This window comes from Mixophyes fleayi, chromosome 4 (genome assembly GCF_038048845.1).
Source record: "Mixophyes fleayi isolate aMixFle1 chromosome 4, aMixFle1.hap1, whole genome shotgun sequence".
NCBI classification, from domain to species: domain Eukaryota; kingdom Metazoa; phylum Chordata; class Amphibia; order Anura; family Limnodynastidae; genus Mixophyes; species Mixophyes fleayi.
The window spans coordinates 34,273,883-34,291,285 of record NC_134405.1 but is presented as its reverse complement, the minus strand read 5'-3'; the positions used below and the strand labels follow the sequence as shown (position 1 = coordinate 34,291,285).

Sequence of the window (17,403 nt, the reverse complement as noted above, 5' to 3'; positions counted from 1 at the left end):
AGAGTCATAACTAGAGTTGCTTATAACTGGCTCTAGAGCCACATTCGGCTCTTTGAGCTTTGAAATGTAGCTCCTGGCTGAGAGCATCAACCAAGTATGGTTGTCCTGGCGCTGGCAGGGGCAGATAGGAAAACATTCAGCTGCTCGACTGACTATGAGCAACCGCATCTTGTGACCTCCTCTGAATAATGCAGGGCCATGTCGCAGACAATCCAAATAGGGAAGGAGGAGAGCGTGTAGTGTGCTCTTCCTCTTTCTTCTGCACGGGCAAGTAAGGGGCATGTGAGATCTAATAGCATGTGAAGAGGCTGAAGGAGATGTGATGGCATTTAGGGAGATCTGATGGAATATGTGTATGTCTGTAGGCATGTGGGGATGTTTGATTAGCATGTATGGAGTATGTGAAAAGATCTGATGACATGTATGGGGAATTTGGGTAGCTCTGATGGTATGTGGGGAGGTTCATGGGCATTTAAGTGGGCATGTGAAGATGTCTGATGGCTTTTAAGGGGCATGTGGTGAGATCTAGTGGCATGTGAGGAGGCTAATGGACATGTAAGGGGCATATGGGGAGGTCTGATAGCATGTTTGGAGACTGATGGGCATACAAGGGGTAAGGAGGGAGGTCTGACGACATGTAAAGGACATGTGGTAAAATCTAGTGAAAGATGGGGAGGTCTGATTTGTGTGTGGGATTATTTGACGGGTATTTCAATGGCATGTGGGTAGATTTGATGGCATGTGGAGAGGCTAATTTGCATGTGGTGAGATCCAATGGGCATGTAAAGAGGTCAGAGGGACACATTAAGAGGTCTAAGGGATTGTGAATGCAGCATCAGTGAAAGCTACTGTGAGGAGACTATAAGTAGGCCTTTGAACCCTCCTCCGCTGGACATAGCAGTAAGGTAAGAGCTGTGCAGTGCTGATTTGTGCTGATTTGATGATTTTTCTGAACATTTTGGCAGTGTTGGATATTTCCTTTTATTGCTTAGCAAGATATTGTAAATTGCTATATTTACTTTACTTGTGTATGTGCATGTTTGGGTATATGTATATACACACACATATTAAAGGTAAAGTTGGCTCTTTGCAGTACCTATATATATTTTTTGACTCTTGGTTTCTGACTGGTTGGTCACCTCTGCTTTAGACCCTGTGTTATTATGGGAGGATCAAGTGGCTCCAGCGACACAACATACTTTGCGTATAATTCGTTGCCAACCGTGGCACACTACAGTAACACGAACTCTACAAAAACTTTCTCACAAATCAGAACGTCACTGGTAAATCTTGTGCCGCTAATGATTTCATCACGTATACTGATATCTACCACTCCTACAGAAATGCTCTGGACACTGCTAATCAAGCATACTACCAATCTCTCACCTATGCTCAGGCTTCTAACCCCAAACGCCTCTTTAACACATTTAACTATCTTCTGAATCCTCCTGCCCCAAACCCTCCAACTAACATCAGTGCACAGGATCTTGCTTCCTATTTCAAGGACAAAATTGATAAGATCAGGCTTGAAATGGTATCTCCCTTGATAAGCAATCTGCTCAATTCCTTTGAAGCACCCTCTGACACTCTCTCTTCATTTCATCCCACAAATGAAGAGGAAGTTTCTACTCTTTTCTCATCTTCCTACTCTACCTCCTGTCCTCTTGATCCCATTCACTTACAAATTGGTATGTCCCTGTCTCCTGTGCGCATTCCCCCTCTAACTAAAATCTGTAATCTATTTCTTTCTACTGGTATTTTTCCATCACTATTCAAGCATGCAGTGATTACTCCCATTTTAAAAAAAACAGAATTCTGACCCTAACTCTCTCATAAATTACGGCCCCATCTTCCAGCTCCCATGCCCCTCCAAGCTTCTCGAGAGAATTGCCTACACATGCCTCACACACTTTCTTACAGCAAACAACCTATTGGATCCTCTTCAGTCAGGCTTTCGCTCTCAACACTCCACAGAGACTGTGCTGACCAAAGTTGTCAATAATTTGATCACAGCAAAAAAATAATAACCAATACTCTCTTCTAATTCTCCTGGATCTCTCTGCTGCATTTGACACTGTTGACCACTCTCTCCTCATACAAACTCTACAATCCCTAGGTCTTGAAGGCACTGTCCTATCCTGATTCTCATCCTACCTATCTAATCGGTCTTTCAGTGTTAATTTCTCTGGATCTACCTCTGCTCCGCTTCCTTTATCAGTTGGAGTACCACAAGGCTCAGTCCTAGGTCCTCTGCTATTCTCTATCTACACCACTTCTCTTGGAAAACTAATAAGCTCCTTTGGATTTCAGTATCATCTCTATGCGGATGATACACAAATTTATCTATCCTCTCCTGATCTTTCACCATCTGTGTTGTCTCGCGTTACTGACTGTCTTTCTGCCATTTCATCTTGGATGTCTTCTCGCCAACTCAAACTCAATCTTTCAAAAACTGAATTAATAATATTCCCACCCAAAAATAGAAGCTTCCTGCCTGACATTTCTATTTCTGTCGATAACATGACCATAAATCCCACCCCGTAAGCTCGTTGCCTAGGTGTAATCCTTGATTCACAACTGTCGTTTGTTCCCCACATCAACTCTATATCTAAATCATGTTACATACACCTAAAAAACATTTCCAGAATCCGCACATATCTGACACAAGACACCGCAAAAACATTAATTCATGCACTCATCATCTCCCGCATCGACTATTGCAGTTCCCTCCTTACTGGTCTTCCCAAAGTAAGACTTGAACCCCTACAATCTATTTTGCACACTGCGGCTAGACTGATTTTCCTTACAAACCGTTATTCCTCTGCTGAGCCACTCTGTCAGTCTCTACATTGGCTGCCTGTATTTCAACGAATCCAATATAAAATTCTTCTACTAACATACAAGGCCATCAACAAAATTGCACCGACATACATTTCCTCACTTGTCTCGAAATATCTCCCTACTAGACACCTCCGTTCTGCACAAGATCTACATCTCTCCTCCACTCTCATCACATCCTCCCATTCTCGGTTACAGGATTTTTTCCGGGCTGCTCCTACTTTGTGGAATTCCCTCCCACGCACTTTCCTCTAGTCTTCAAACCTTCAAGCGTTCACTGAAAACCCACCTCTTCAGACAAGGTTATGATATTCCACAACCATCATCTTAATTTCCCTAGATTACCCTATTACCATCCTCTACACTGCTAACGCAAGACAACAACCTTCTGAACAACATTGCAACACACATAGCCCACTCAGTACTTTTACCTTTGCAGTCTGGCTGGTCCATTGTGCAATATGATGTAGCACATGCCCTTGTGTTTCTAACTCCCATTGTTCTATAGATTGTAAGCTTTCGAGCAGGGTTCTCTTACCTCTCTGTCTGTATGTATTACCCAGTATTGTCTTATTAATGTTTGTTCCCAATTGTAAAGTGCTACGGAATTTGCTGGCGCTATATAAATAAATGTTGATGATGATGATGAGGGTCACCTATAGATCGTCTACCACCTAGGAGAAATTGGATTTGGAAGTGTCTAGATCCCGTTTTGAAGTCCAGGAGATCATGAAGGTTTGAGCCCTCATGAGAATGCAGCCACATATTAATATGTGCTAATTGAGATGCAAAATAATACATTCACATATTTGTTAATGCAAGTCCCCATGACTTCCAGGATCTCCATAAGGTAGTAAACTTAACACGGGGTCCTTTAGCCACCCATACTAATGAGGAGATAAAGCAGTCAATTGTTCAAAAAACAGATTGGGGTATATAGATTGGCAATTGCTGTTATATAAATATAGGAACTTTGGTTGAAGGATCATTTTTACCAAACTAATCTGACCCGTAACCGCCAGTGGCAACTGTTTACAAGCATTAATGCGGTCTTTGAGATAATCGAATTGAGGTTGTAGATTATATTGAACATAGAGATTCATATATTTAGAGACTTATACCCAGTTATTTTAATGTGGGAGTCCACTTCAAAGGGGTCTTGAAGACCCAGCCTTGCGGGCAAGGTTCCCTTTATCGGAAACAGACAAGACTTATCCCAATTAATCAGGAGTCCTGAATAGATGCCAAATGTCGTGACCCACTGCAAGATTACTGGGAGGGAACTACGAGGATGAGACAGAAAAAGCAACATATCCTCAGCATGTAGTTATCATGTCTGTCCTAGCATCCACCGTCAGCCCATAGACACCTGGATGTGTTCTAATGACACACGCCAATGGTTCAAGAGCTAAAGCAAAGAGGGTGGGAGACAAGGGACATCCTTGTCTTGTGCCTCTATTTAGAAAAAAATCTTGGGATATAAAGCCATTAACACACTCTCTAACACTGGGACTGGAATAATGTAGTTTCACCCATTGAACTAAGATTGGTACGAAACCTAAAGTTTAATAATACTGCCCACAAGTACTTCCACTCAGCAGAATCAAACGGCTTGACAGCATCTAACGACACCACCACTGCCTCTTCATCCACCGAGTGTGACAGCTGTAGGTGACAAAAGAGTCTACATAAATTAATGGCTGTTGATTTTCCTGACATAATACCAGTTTGGTCATCATGTATAATCTCATCTATCATCTGGTTAAGATGTATTGCTAGTATCTTTGCCACGGTTTTTACATCTATTGTTAATAAAGATATGGGCCTGTAAGAATCAGGGAACAAGTGGTCCTTCCCCTTTTTATGGATCAGGATAATGAGAGCTTCAGACATAGATGGGGATACTGAGCCCAATTCTCTCAGGTTTGTAAATGTGTCTAATAGATGGGGAACAAAGAATCCTATGTGTTTCTTATATAATTCAATAGGATCTCATCCCCTCCAGGAGCCATTCCATTAGGGAAGGAGGAAATCGCAGCAGTAACCTCTTCAGTTGTTAGGGGTAAGTCTAAATATTCTTTGCTTAGCAAACTAAGTTTAGATAGGGAGACAGATGTGAAATATATGTCAAAGTCAGAGAATTGAGCTTAGGATGCATATGCATTTTTAAAATAGTCATAAAAAACAGTAACAATCTCCTCAGTCGAAGTGTGTACAATACCAAAATTATCCCTAATTCCCGCTTCAGATCTAGCTAGATATGCTAGAAATCTGTCACACTTATCTGTTTCAAAATATTGAGTGTGTTTAGCAAACAGTAATTTGCATTTAGATTTGTACAGGAGATAGTCCAACCATTCTCCTTGTGCCATTAACCAACAATGTTTGTCCGTTGCTAAGCTAGAAGTAAAGTATAATTCTTCAGCACTGGGTCTCCCTTTTCTTAAAGTTATCTCATCATTTTCCAATAATTATTGTCTTTGCGATTTGTGTGGTTCCAAAGCACAAGCAATTTATTTAGCAAAAGCAAAAATATAACAGTTCAATAAATAAGTCCAACCAATACATACAATGTGCGGTGATGCGCAATGCTGGGTCCAGCATATAGTCATCAATTCTGAAGTCTGTGGTCAATGTGACTGCATGCTGGTCCCAGAGCCCCGTTTATATTATACACTTAGTGATACAGTAAAAGCAATACAGATGATTTGACATGTTTCCATAGGTTCAGGCTTCAGGAAGGTCCAGTGTAATGCAGGTCATTGGCCAGTTCAAACGACACCCTCCAAGGGTAGGGGTCAGTTTTCCAAGGGTGGGGGTCAGCTCTCCAGAAGATGCATACTTAATCTTCCCGCCAAGAACTTGTTCAAACTGGTCTATTAGCATTACACAGACAATATCATTTTAATCATTTATTCCCTATCATCCATAACTAGCATACACAATGTGCGATCCTTTTGGTGAATGAACCGGACGTCTGCGGATATATAGGGATTAGAATGATACCAGGCATGACATGCTTCCTGTGACCTGAACCTTAGATATCACTAAAGTGCATAACATTATAATATTTAACTATAAACTAATCATTTGTTCATACACGACTGTGGACTGGAACTACTATAAAAATTAACTATATACAAGTAAATGTGTAAGTGCGAGTGCATGCGTGCGTTATTTATCATGCGATTGCGCCATGACATGGGGCATACTTTTCGCAATTGCACGGTAAAACAATATCAATCAATATACTCTCTTTCATCCTATTATTCGACTTTGACACTTTACAAAGAATTTCACCGTAATCTGCATTGTCTCTTAAATGAATTGACACTAGAAATAAGAGATCCCCTTAGGTAGGCCTTAAAGGCATACCAGAGAATGGGGGTGAGGATGTAGGAATGTTAATGACAAAATATCCCTCCCATTGGGATTCTAGAGTAGAATTATTCTGTAACAAGGTCAACCAGAAAAACAGGAGAAACATTTTTTTCCCTGGGTGTCTTAAATGCCATACATCTACCAATCCCATTTCAGCTACCAAGTCAGCAAATTTCAACTTTCCAGTAAGCAGAGAAATTCCAGATTCTCTCCACCTTAAAGTTTTCAAGGCAGAGAAATAAAAGTATTTCATTTTTAGTTAGTTATTTGTCTTTAGATAGTAGTTTTAAGTAAATTAACCATACCGTAAAGTAACCACAGAGAGGTCATTCAGGTAGCTGCAAAGCAAGCAGCTTTTACTGATGTAAAGAGCTGCAGTGCTAGCACAGCCAATAGGAAGCTCCATAAAGATCCAATGAAGGACACAAGCAATCTGTGTAGCTGATTCAGTCCGGGGCTCTGGTCTCCAGCATCACCTACATAGTGTGTACTTGATGGACCTGTGCAAGGTTGGCAGCCAATAGGTGGCAACTGTAGAGGTTCCTGCAGGCACTGGGGTGTCACCAGTAGAAGTGAAGCCGCTAGCAGAAGTGAGGACGCTTATAAAGAGATTGGCAGGGCCATACTGAAGGCTGAATAGATGGCTTCTTCTCCATCTATTTAGCCCCAACCAACACTCAGGCAACAAAATACAATTGTACAAGTTCTTGTCCCTTTATAACAATATGGCAGACAGTCCCAGGTCCTTGTACCTGAATGTGTGTTGTGTATGTTTAGATGGGTCTCTTTTGTTGAGTGGGTTCCAAACATTTGCATCTCTCACCCTGAATGGTTTCAGGCTATGGAAACTGAAGCTGAACAGCAAAATGTTATGAATGAATCCATTGAGCCATATTAGTCATTGGGTACCAATTAGAGATGTTCAGGCTCGGTTCCTCGGAAACAGAACATACCCGAACTTAGGGGATCCAATTAGCACGAAATTACCGAGCCGAGTGGGCTTGGTACTTTCGCGCTTTTTGAATTCCAAAACGAGGCAAAACGTCATTGTGACGTTGTCGGATCTCGGATCTCGTGAGTTTTGGAATCTATAAATACCGCCCTCCACGGCGATCTAGCGCCATTTGAGAGCGGGATACAGAAGGGGTAGTATAGAGTGTAGAGCAGTTGGGCAGGCAAACTTACAGAAGTGAAAGAGGAGGGTGGTAGCAGTGTTAAAGAAAGCTCCATTGCTAATTTGTCATTACTGAAATACAAATATAATATACTAGTCCTTGCAGGCTTTTTTTCTGAATTTGCACCAAAAAGTGTAGGGTGTTATATACATCCAAAGACAAGCGCTCCATTGCTCAATTTGTCATTGCTTAAATACAAATATAATATACCAGTCCTTGCAAGCTTTTTTAGTGCATTGTCTGGCACCCTGGATTGGTATGTGTCTGATAAAAGCACGTATCCCGGGGGTGCGGGGGGGCTGGGGGGCAGCGCTCGATGCCATGTATTAGCTGTAGAATTACCTCACTTATCCAAGAAACAGGTGGAGCGATCAAATGAATCATAACTGGTTTCATGATCCAAGGACAATTCCATCATGCCCCACTTGTCTTTTCTGCCACTGCTGTGTGCCAATGTGTCCTAGATGTGGTAGGAACTGCCGTGTGTTTGAGACATTGCTCTTTCGCTTACCATCCAGCCAGGTCGCTGCAGTATTTGTCCAAAAGTGTATGAAAATAATATTGTGACCTGTGAGGTTGTCAAATTTGACTGCATATGACTTAAAATTAGTGTTATTGAGGTTTATAATAATATAGGATTAAAAAAAGAGCAAAATTATGTGATTTTAGCAATTTCTCCCAAAAAAAAATACAGATCCAAAACCAAAACCAAAATACACAAGGGTGGTTTTGCCAAAACCAAAACCAATAACAAAACATGAAGCTAATCCAGGTCCAAAACAAAAAAACACTTCACGGGGGTCAGTGAGCATCTCTAGTTCCAATGCTGGAGGTCCCCCATCCTCTTCAGTGTAAACAGGGATGTTTTTTACAGGTGATGCTTTGGCCAATATTTTATATCTGATTGTTGGTATTGGACTGTGGCCTTTATTAATTTCTTGAATAAAAACTTAGCAGAGTGTTTCTACTATCCCATATTCCTGCTGAAGCTGTATATCTCTATCACCACCTGAGTCATTTCACTATTGTCTGGCTTGACACACTGCTGCCTTTACTGCTTATGGCCATCCCTGTTACAAGCTGGAGCAGGCAGCAGATGGACCTTTGATTTAGGGTGGCACCAACCTCATCTCTATTCATTCCTATTTCTCAGTTATTCATGTGTCTCCGTATGTGCCTTTGTAGTTTGGATTGGGGGGATGTTTTGAAAAATTAGATTCAGTGTTACTGTTGTATAAAGTTGATAATATGGTTGTTGAAATTTTAAAAAAATATATTAGGTGTTACTGTTTTCTGAAATAGAAGAGTTTAATGGTGCTTTCTTTCAAGAAACTCCAATATCAAAGTGGGCCATATTATCATCATCAACATTTATTTATATAGCGACAGCAAATTCCGTAGCACTTTACAATTGGGAACAAACATTAATAAAACAATACTGGGTAATACATACAGAGAGGTAAGAGGGCCCTGCTCGCAAGCTATTAATCTATGGGAAAATGGGAGCTTGATACACGAGGGCACGTGCTACATTATATTGCACATTGGTCCAGCTAGAATGCAAAGGTAAAAAGTATTGAGTGGGCTGTGTGATCAGTCACACAGTAATGTTGGTCAGAGGGTTGTTGTATTGTGTTAGCTGTGTAGAGGGTGTTAATAGGGTGAACTAGGGAGATTAACATGCTGGTTGAGGAATATCATAAGCTTGTCTGAAGAGATGGGTTTTCAGAAAACGCTTGAAGGTTTGAAGACTAGAGGAAAGTCTTATTGTGCGAGGGAGGGAATTCCACAAAGTAGTTGCATCACAAAAAAAGTCCTGCAACCAGAAATAAGAGAATGTGATGATAGTGGAATAGAGAAAAGATATTGTGCAGAACTGTGGTGTCGATTTGGGAGATATTTTTAGACAAGTACAACATACAACATGTTTAATATTTACAGGGATGAAGAGATATTTATAATATTAATGATACTTTACAAAGGGAAAGGGATACTGATTGGACTATATTGATAAGTAAGGTGAGTATGCTTTACAGTTCTCATCACAGAAAAAGTCATGTCTTTGTCCCAACACGTTATTCATACTAGCGTCTATGCACTCACCAAGCAAACATCTTAGTATCCAAAAATCCTTCTTAAACTATTGATATATATTGATCTGAATTGAATTGGAATAGCTCCTGTATCATTTCTAATTTTTTCCAAGGTTTGATTGTTTTGTTCCCCCCCCCCCCCCCACAATATTAGAACATATTTATATAAACAAATTTAGCATGTGTTCTTCTGTACATTTCCCAATCTTAAACCCTGGGTTATTTTTGTGAATCTTGCAGAGGGGTGGGGTGTGAATTTAGGATTTTTTCATTTTCATTCATTTTTAGAATTGTCTGCATATTCACATTTTTGGCAATAACAGACATTGCCCTTTTCTGTGACTACCACACCATCAGAACTGAAAACGCATTCACATAACACATTAGAAGAAGGATAGGAAACAGATTCTATTACAGATGTGCGCTGACCCCCGTGTTTGGTTTTGGATGTGGTTCTGGTTCTAAAAAGTGTTCCTGCTTTGGTTTTGTAACTGATTTTGCGATAAAATGAAAAGAATATATAAAAAAAATTATTCATTTTGAGCTGTTTTTGTTCCTATATTGCTTTTTATAGCAAAAACATTCTTTGAAGGTCATTTCCATTCTATTTTCTAATGGTCCCTTCACGACTGCTTGTCCCAATTGTAACCAATTTTGGCCAAAGTCTGCAGCAGAGGCAGGCTGGGCTAGGGGACAGGGTGGCATCTGTGCCCAGGGTCGGCCCCATAGTGGGCTACCTTGGGCTGGGTCACTGGGCCACCTGCAATTTGTTTCCTTTAAAAAGTTCCTAATTGACTGCTGAGTCGAGTCTTGCCCCCCGGGCTAAAGTTTGCCTACCCTTCCCTGGTTTGCAGCGAGGTGTCTAAACGAAGGATTTTGTCATTTTGTTATCATTGCATTTGCTATTTCCCATTCAATTCCAAAAATAATTAATCAGTCAATACAGTTCAATAACTCCCTCACATAGTGTAAATTATCAGCCTTCATATCTCCATCTTTACATGTATTCTTTGCCAGGGCCAAAATCTGTCCTCTTAATTTCGCAGAATGTGGGCTTTCAATTGCATTGTCTAGACATGTTTTGGGCAACCAAAACTGCATCAATGTGAGTATTATACATACTTACATGTACGGGAAGGGCAATTATTGGCCTATCTAAACTGCATGTTTTACACTTGTCTTACACTTCACTAATAGAACATATAAATATAATTTACATACATTCCATTTTTATGCATATGGGTCTTGGGGACCACCTCCACTGCAAGTTTTGGGCAGTCCTCTTTACCCCGGGGTTTGACAAAGCTTCCCCCATGGGACTGATTCTCCAGTCCTCCCCATAAATATATATGAGTCCCCTGGTTTGATTCAGAAGGGCAACATTATGGCACAGAGCAAGGTTATGATAGCTCTGCTCTTGGATATCAATGAATTCATTCTCTACCCATCAAAAAGATTATAGCCCTAGTATTTGAAGTTTTTGATATGGGTGCAGGCCACCTTAATCTATTTACTTTTATAAATGTCTAACTCTATTCACACATATCACTGCCCATCCAATGATCTCTGCTTGTTACTGTAGCTTCACTATCTATGATGGATGCCCTGTAACATTCAAAATGTATTATGTCTGTAGTCTTGAAGTTTGGAAGAATGGGTGGAGACTGTCTTTGTCTATCAGCATCATCATTTATTTATATAATGACAGCAGATTACGCAGCAATTTAACATCTACTTGTATACATATCTACTGATGCCTCTGTCCTGTCTATTGACATCTGGTTTTTACTGCCTCTTCACTCTCCATGATGCATGCTTTCTAACGTTCCAAATCTAGTGTTTCCATAGCATTCAACATTTTTATCTATTGCACCTTACACTAAAAGTATGTTTGTTTCTTTTATCTAATGGGCTTGCTTCAGTTGATGGCATGGCAATTTTTTTTTTTTTGCAGCCATTGCAATGTTTTACATGCAGTCGCTGAATGACGAAAATGCCCAGTAAAAAACCTGAAACGCAAACACTCTTTTTAAATATAGATGTCACTGAATGACCCTTTCAAAATTAACAAGTATTGAAAAATAGAATAGATTAGAATATATAGCATTTTTTTTGGGCGTGAGGCTGCGTTGACCCTCCACACAAACACTCTTTTTAAATATAGATGTCACTGAATGACCCTTTCAAAATTAACAAGTATTGAAAAATAGAAAAGATTAGAAGAAAGTTTTGAATATATAACCTTTTTTTGGGGTGTGCAGCTGCATTGACACTCACACTCAAACCCCCAGTTTTTTTAAAAAATTATTTCAGATGTCACTGCCCCACACAAGATTACTTTCACTAGAAAAGCTTACATTTTTAAAAGCAATAAATTGAGCTGCTAATAGCCATACAGCAAAACTGCAGTGTTTCTCCACTAAATATACTACTTAGTTAAAAACGATATCTAATTCATTCTATATACTAGTACTATTATACATACATTAATAACAACCAGTAACCACTAGTACGTCTAAACTCTCTGAAAGATTGAAATTAAAACCAGTTGATCACCAGTTGATAGCTGACCTCTACAAAACTTCTTTAACATAATCACACCATTCTATTGCTTCCTATGTCCCTCTTTTACCCTGAACGTTATTTTCAGAGGAGAGCACTGCAACTAACCACCTCCTTACATGCTACCTGTTCCTACATTCTACCTGTTCTAAGATGGCACTTGAGAAAACAAGGAATGGCTATATATATATATATATATATATATATATATATATATATATATATACAGGCTCGGACTGGCCTGCAGGGCAGCAGGACTATCCACCGGTAGGCCCTGCCACATTATAGCCACGCCCCCTCCGTTGTTAGGGAGGAGCTAAGAAAACAGCTGACTCCCGACTTGCATACAATTCATCTTTTGGACATACGCGAGAACAGGAAGGGACAGATGAGTTCCACAGTGGAACGCAGGCACCTTCCTCTCCAACAGTAACAAGCACGGACCACGAGAAACATCCTCTGATTTCAGCACACTGGGTACCCGGCCACCATCTCTATATACATCGAAACTGCAAGTAAACAAAGTTAAATTTGAAAGCATCGCAGCAATAACCATGTGATATATGTGGACAGTGATCTGAATATTTATATTGCACTAGCAGAGACTTAAAGAAATACCAATTCCCATCTACTGAACTTGTATGCTATGAACATTATTTTATTGAGATATCAGTGACTGTGTTATATCTGGATCAATGCAGCATTTATACCCACTGCCATTTGCCTCCCAGTAGCTAGACTAGTCCAGGTCTATATACCTAGGTTTGTCTGATTTTTTATGTATGTTCAATTGATGCCATACCATATGTATGTATATAGAAATCAATGCCTCATAATATAAATACTGTGGTTTAATTGGAGTATTTTATTTGTCTATATTAATGTATTTTTATGTATTTTAACCAGGATTCAATAAATTGTGATAAAACTAACATTAAATGTTATCCCACTAATTGAACCAAGCCTTTTGCTCACAGCCTAATACAAGATATAGAAAAATACGAATTGTATTCAAGATAAAAGAATACAGATTTTATTATTAGCATTACACTTGGAATAATACATAAGTCAATGAGCGCTTAACTTTCAGTATATTATTAGATTGTAGAGAGGGATAACCTTTGTTAATGCTGCTCTTGCAACAGTAGGAGTAGAGCGCAACTCCTCCCCCCCCTCCCCGTTTTTGCCAAACACTCCCGTTAAACACACTACCACACAGGTACAGAGAGTCGCGTCTGGGCTCTCTGAACTTGCACGGTAGTGTGTTTTTCACTTTGAGCAGGGCAGATGAGAGTAGGAGTTCCGGATATCCAACCGCCAAGAGGAGCATGAGCAGGTTAGTAACTAAGTGCGCAGTCAGCCTGTCATTTTAAAAGAGAAGGATGAGCACACTACATTCTTTATATACTACACTATGGTGCTAGCTGTCCTTCGTGGGCTGACCACTCTCCCTTTAGTGTCTGGTCTCGCCTCCATGATGGCTGGCCGCACCCCCTCTGGTGGGCCCCTAGCGTTGCAGTCCCCCGGTGGGCCCTTCATGCCCCAGTCCGACACTGTATGTATATATATATATATATATATATATATATAACACTCCCTTGCTTTCTCAAGTGCCATCTTAAAACAGATAGCATGTAGGAACAGGTAGCATGTAGGGAGGTGGTTAGCATAGAAATTTTTCCAGAAATGATGTTTTGCCTCGTTTCGAGATCCAAAATTGGCAAGCAAAACAGAGTTATAACTTTATTTCACCCAGAACCCCAAAACTCTGATCTGTTGTATTTCTCCGAATCCAAACCACTCACCTCTAGTTTCTGTAGCATGTTTGGAATTTTTGGCTGCTGGTGAATATTATTATACCAGTAATCCTGTTTTTATTTTCTATAATGTATCCATGATACCAAACAATGTAGATTTTTTTAATTAGTTTTGATAGATTATGTATTAATTAGGAGGCACTTTGGTGCCAGAATTTCATTAGTATGTTATATTACCATGTGGTTGATATATACATACATTTTACACATTTCCTTTACTTGTTGTATGATGAACTGAAGACTTTGTGTAAACATTATCAACTATAAATTGACCAGCACCTGTTATAAAATCTGAGCCACCTCATCAAAGGGATGCAACGGTTTACTAATGTCCTCCATAAGCTGCCGCTGCCGTTGGTAAAAAAACACATTTCCCACAAATTTGCAATGAGTAATAATATAATAATTGATGTATTTTTGGTCATGTATATTTTCTCGTGTACCTTAAACACAGTAGAAATCCCTGTAGTTGGAAGATCACTTATGAGATGATGCTGTGGGAAAACAGTCTGACTTTGTAACCTAGTAAGAATATTTCATGTACAAGATGATCTGTGTAAATGGACACAGATCATCTTTGATGTTGCTAATATGCATTCACTGTCACTATCACAGTATATATATATATATACATATGTGTGTGTGTTTATTTTTTTTTAAACAGGTGACAAACATTTGAAATTTGTGTGCAATACAAAGCAGTTTGTGGTTGCAGATTCTGGTGACATGGCCTCAATAAAATTACATTAGACAATCTATTTTCAGAAACTGATTGCAAAGTTCTATTGAGCAATGATGATGAAGTGGAACAGTCATGAAATAAATTAAACTGTCATTCTGCAGCCCCATAATAACCACATCTGAGAAGCACAACTCTTCCAATCATGCTCCAGAGCTATGAGTCACAGCAATAAGCCTGTCCCTCAAACAAGCACAAGCATGTGGATAATGGAATAATGTTAGGGTTATAGATGTGGGGTAAATGATATAGACATAAACAATGGGACCCTTTTTTTTCTCACAGGACAGAATAGGATAATATAAGCTCTGTGTGCATGTCTGGATATGGCAGGGTGTACCAACTGACTTAGACTGCTACTAAGCCAAAACTACACCCTGGCCAACAGACATGGGGGTAAATGTATCAAGCTGAGAGTTTTCCGGCGGGTTTGGAGATGTTGCCTATAGCAACCAATCAGATTCTAGCTATCATTTTGTAGTATGTACTAAATAAATAACAGCTAGAATCTGATTAGTTTTTTAAACCTGCCGGAAAACTCTCAGCTTGATACATTTGCCCCATGGTCTCCCTGTTATAATGGAAAGCAGACAAAGCTGTAGCCCTGGAGCTGGATGAGGACTTGGGGTGGACTATGCTGCCCTTTTTTTTTTTTTTTCTCTAAACAGATCATTGTGCATGGGGGACTGTTATGCTCTTTTTTTCCAAAATCCAACATGCAGGGATAAAATAGTTCCCTTTAAAACTATAGGACCAGACGTGATTTCCACCAACTTTGAACTAGTGCGGAATTCAATTTAGTGAGAATGGCCATGTGTGGCAATTAATTTCCATGGAAATGTGCCATCTTCACCCATTTATCTCATTAGAATAACCTCACTTTGCACTTGCTATAAACTGAACAGTCTTCCCAACGCCTCCTCTCTGCCTGCACAAACTTCTATTGCGTCACAAAAAAAGTCATCTTTCTCCTCAAACCCATGCACCATGGTTGAAATTCAGGTACACTTGTAATTTGGAACACTGTGTTTAAAATATACTCAGGCACATTTAACTCCTTTACTGCTGTGGCTTTTCTCATCCCTGTGCTGAGCATTTTAAGACTCATCGCATATTTATTTATTGATCAGCAGGCAACACATAAACAGGGTCACCATAATGTAAAAAAGAGGACATCCCTCTTTGAAATGAGCATTGCCCCAGATTTCTAAGTGCCAGAGATAGGAAAATAGAGGCTTTAAAAAAGCCTTGCCCCTTCTTCAACTTAACAGTGTTCCTCACACTAACAATAGGGCTAGGACTTAGTTTTTATTTCTGTGTTTGTGATCTAATCACTGGGAATCAGCATTTTTTTAAATTTATGGTGTTCAAAACATTCTGGACAACACAATTTCAAAATAGAGGTCAAGTTTTAACAAGGTCTTATTATCTTTGGTTTAATTCCATGTAAATTCATCATTTCTTATCTGTTATTAACTGTCATTCACCTCAGCCCCTGTTGCAGACAAGCTTACAATCAATGTTACCTAGCACATGACTACACACAATAGGGTTAATATTGATCAAGGCCTAGCAGTATTTCTTTGGAGTGTGGGAGGAAACCCACTCGAAGACAGAGAGAACACACAAACTCCATGCAAACTCCACGGCCCTAAGAGCTGTCAGACAGCAATGATAATCACTGTACCCCTATTTTCTTTTTCCTTGCATTACTTGGCTGTAATTGTAATAGTCAATAAAATACAATATAGTTAAATAATTTAATTTTTTTAGCTGGTAGTAGACAATAAAAATGTGATCAACAACCAAACTTACTACATCATGGTGCATCACTGCTGTACCATTTCTTCCTCTCCGTTTTATGTTTTGGTATTGTTGTCTTCTCAACTCTCCACTTTGTCCACCCCTCTCCGCCTATTGCCATAATAACTTCATATTCTCCCATTCACGTTTTCATGGGTCTTCTCTATTTTTTACCTAGGTTACCGAAAGAGCCACACTAAAGAGAAGTGATCTAATCAAGAATTTCAAAAATGCAGATGATTTGTTGCAGCACAGATTGTATGTTTCGGTGACAGTCATCACTGATTCAGGTTAGACAAGACTAAATTGTATTCTGAAATATTAAGTTTAATTTGTGTGTAAAGATGTTGAATCCCATTTAATGGTAAGAGAACAGTAAAGATTCTTAGACTTATGTACTATTACATGAAGGAGAAGATGATTAATATACGAGTCATGATGAGAGACAGTGAAAAGTCAATTTATAAAAATAAAGTAAAACCTTTGCCATAGAGTGAGACCTTTCCAGGGCATTTAGGTTTATGATACTGGACTAAAAGAGTATTATCCTTAAATTTCACCTCTACAGCAGAAAAGTAATTTGTACTTCTATCAGAGCCCTATGTATTTGTCTTACAGGCAGTGACATGGTAGAAGCTGAACTGGACAACATTTATATAGTGAAATCTCCATATAAAATCGTCTTCAGAAGAACTTCCAAGTTTTTCAAGCCAGGCATGCCCTTTACTCTCATGGTACGTGATTGATGCCATTTATTTGTTTACTAAGTAGAAACCAGTTAAGATTGCTCTAATTACAAGAGTTTCCTCAATAACCAGGGATTTAAAGGGAAGTGTCTTATAGAAAAACAAAATCACTCTGAAAGTAAACTTTTAACAGCTTTTAAAAAAACAATATGTGCTCTTACATTACGCTAATAAACAAAATGCATAGAAGTCCCAAAATACTATAATGTCACTGCCAAAATAATCAATCATCACTGTTTTGGATGTAGT

The 17,403-nt window shown here is 39.3% G+C and overlaps 1 protein-coding gene across 1 annotated transcript in view; it reads left to right on the top strand.

Moving 5' to 3' along the window:
* Positions 1 to 17,403, top strand: part of LOC142151179 (complement C3-like) — a 141,174-nt gene that overhangs the window by 28,903 nt on the left and 94,868 nt on the right. The window contains exons 9-10 of the mRNA XM_075206545.1: positions 16,587 to 16,698; positions 17,027 to 17,142. Of these exons, the coding sequence (XP_075062646.1) occupies positions 16,587 to 16,698; positions 17,027 to 17,142 (228 nt within the window). The remainder of the gene's footprint in view (positions 1 to 16,586; positions 16,699 to 17,026; positions 17,143 to 17,403) is intronic.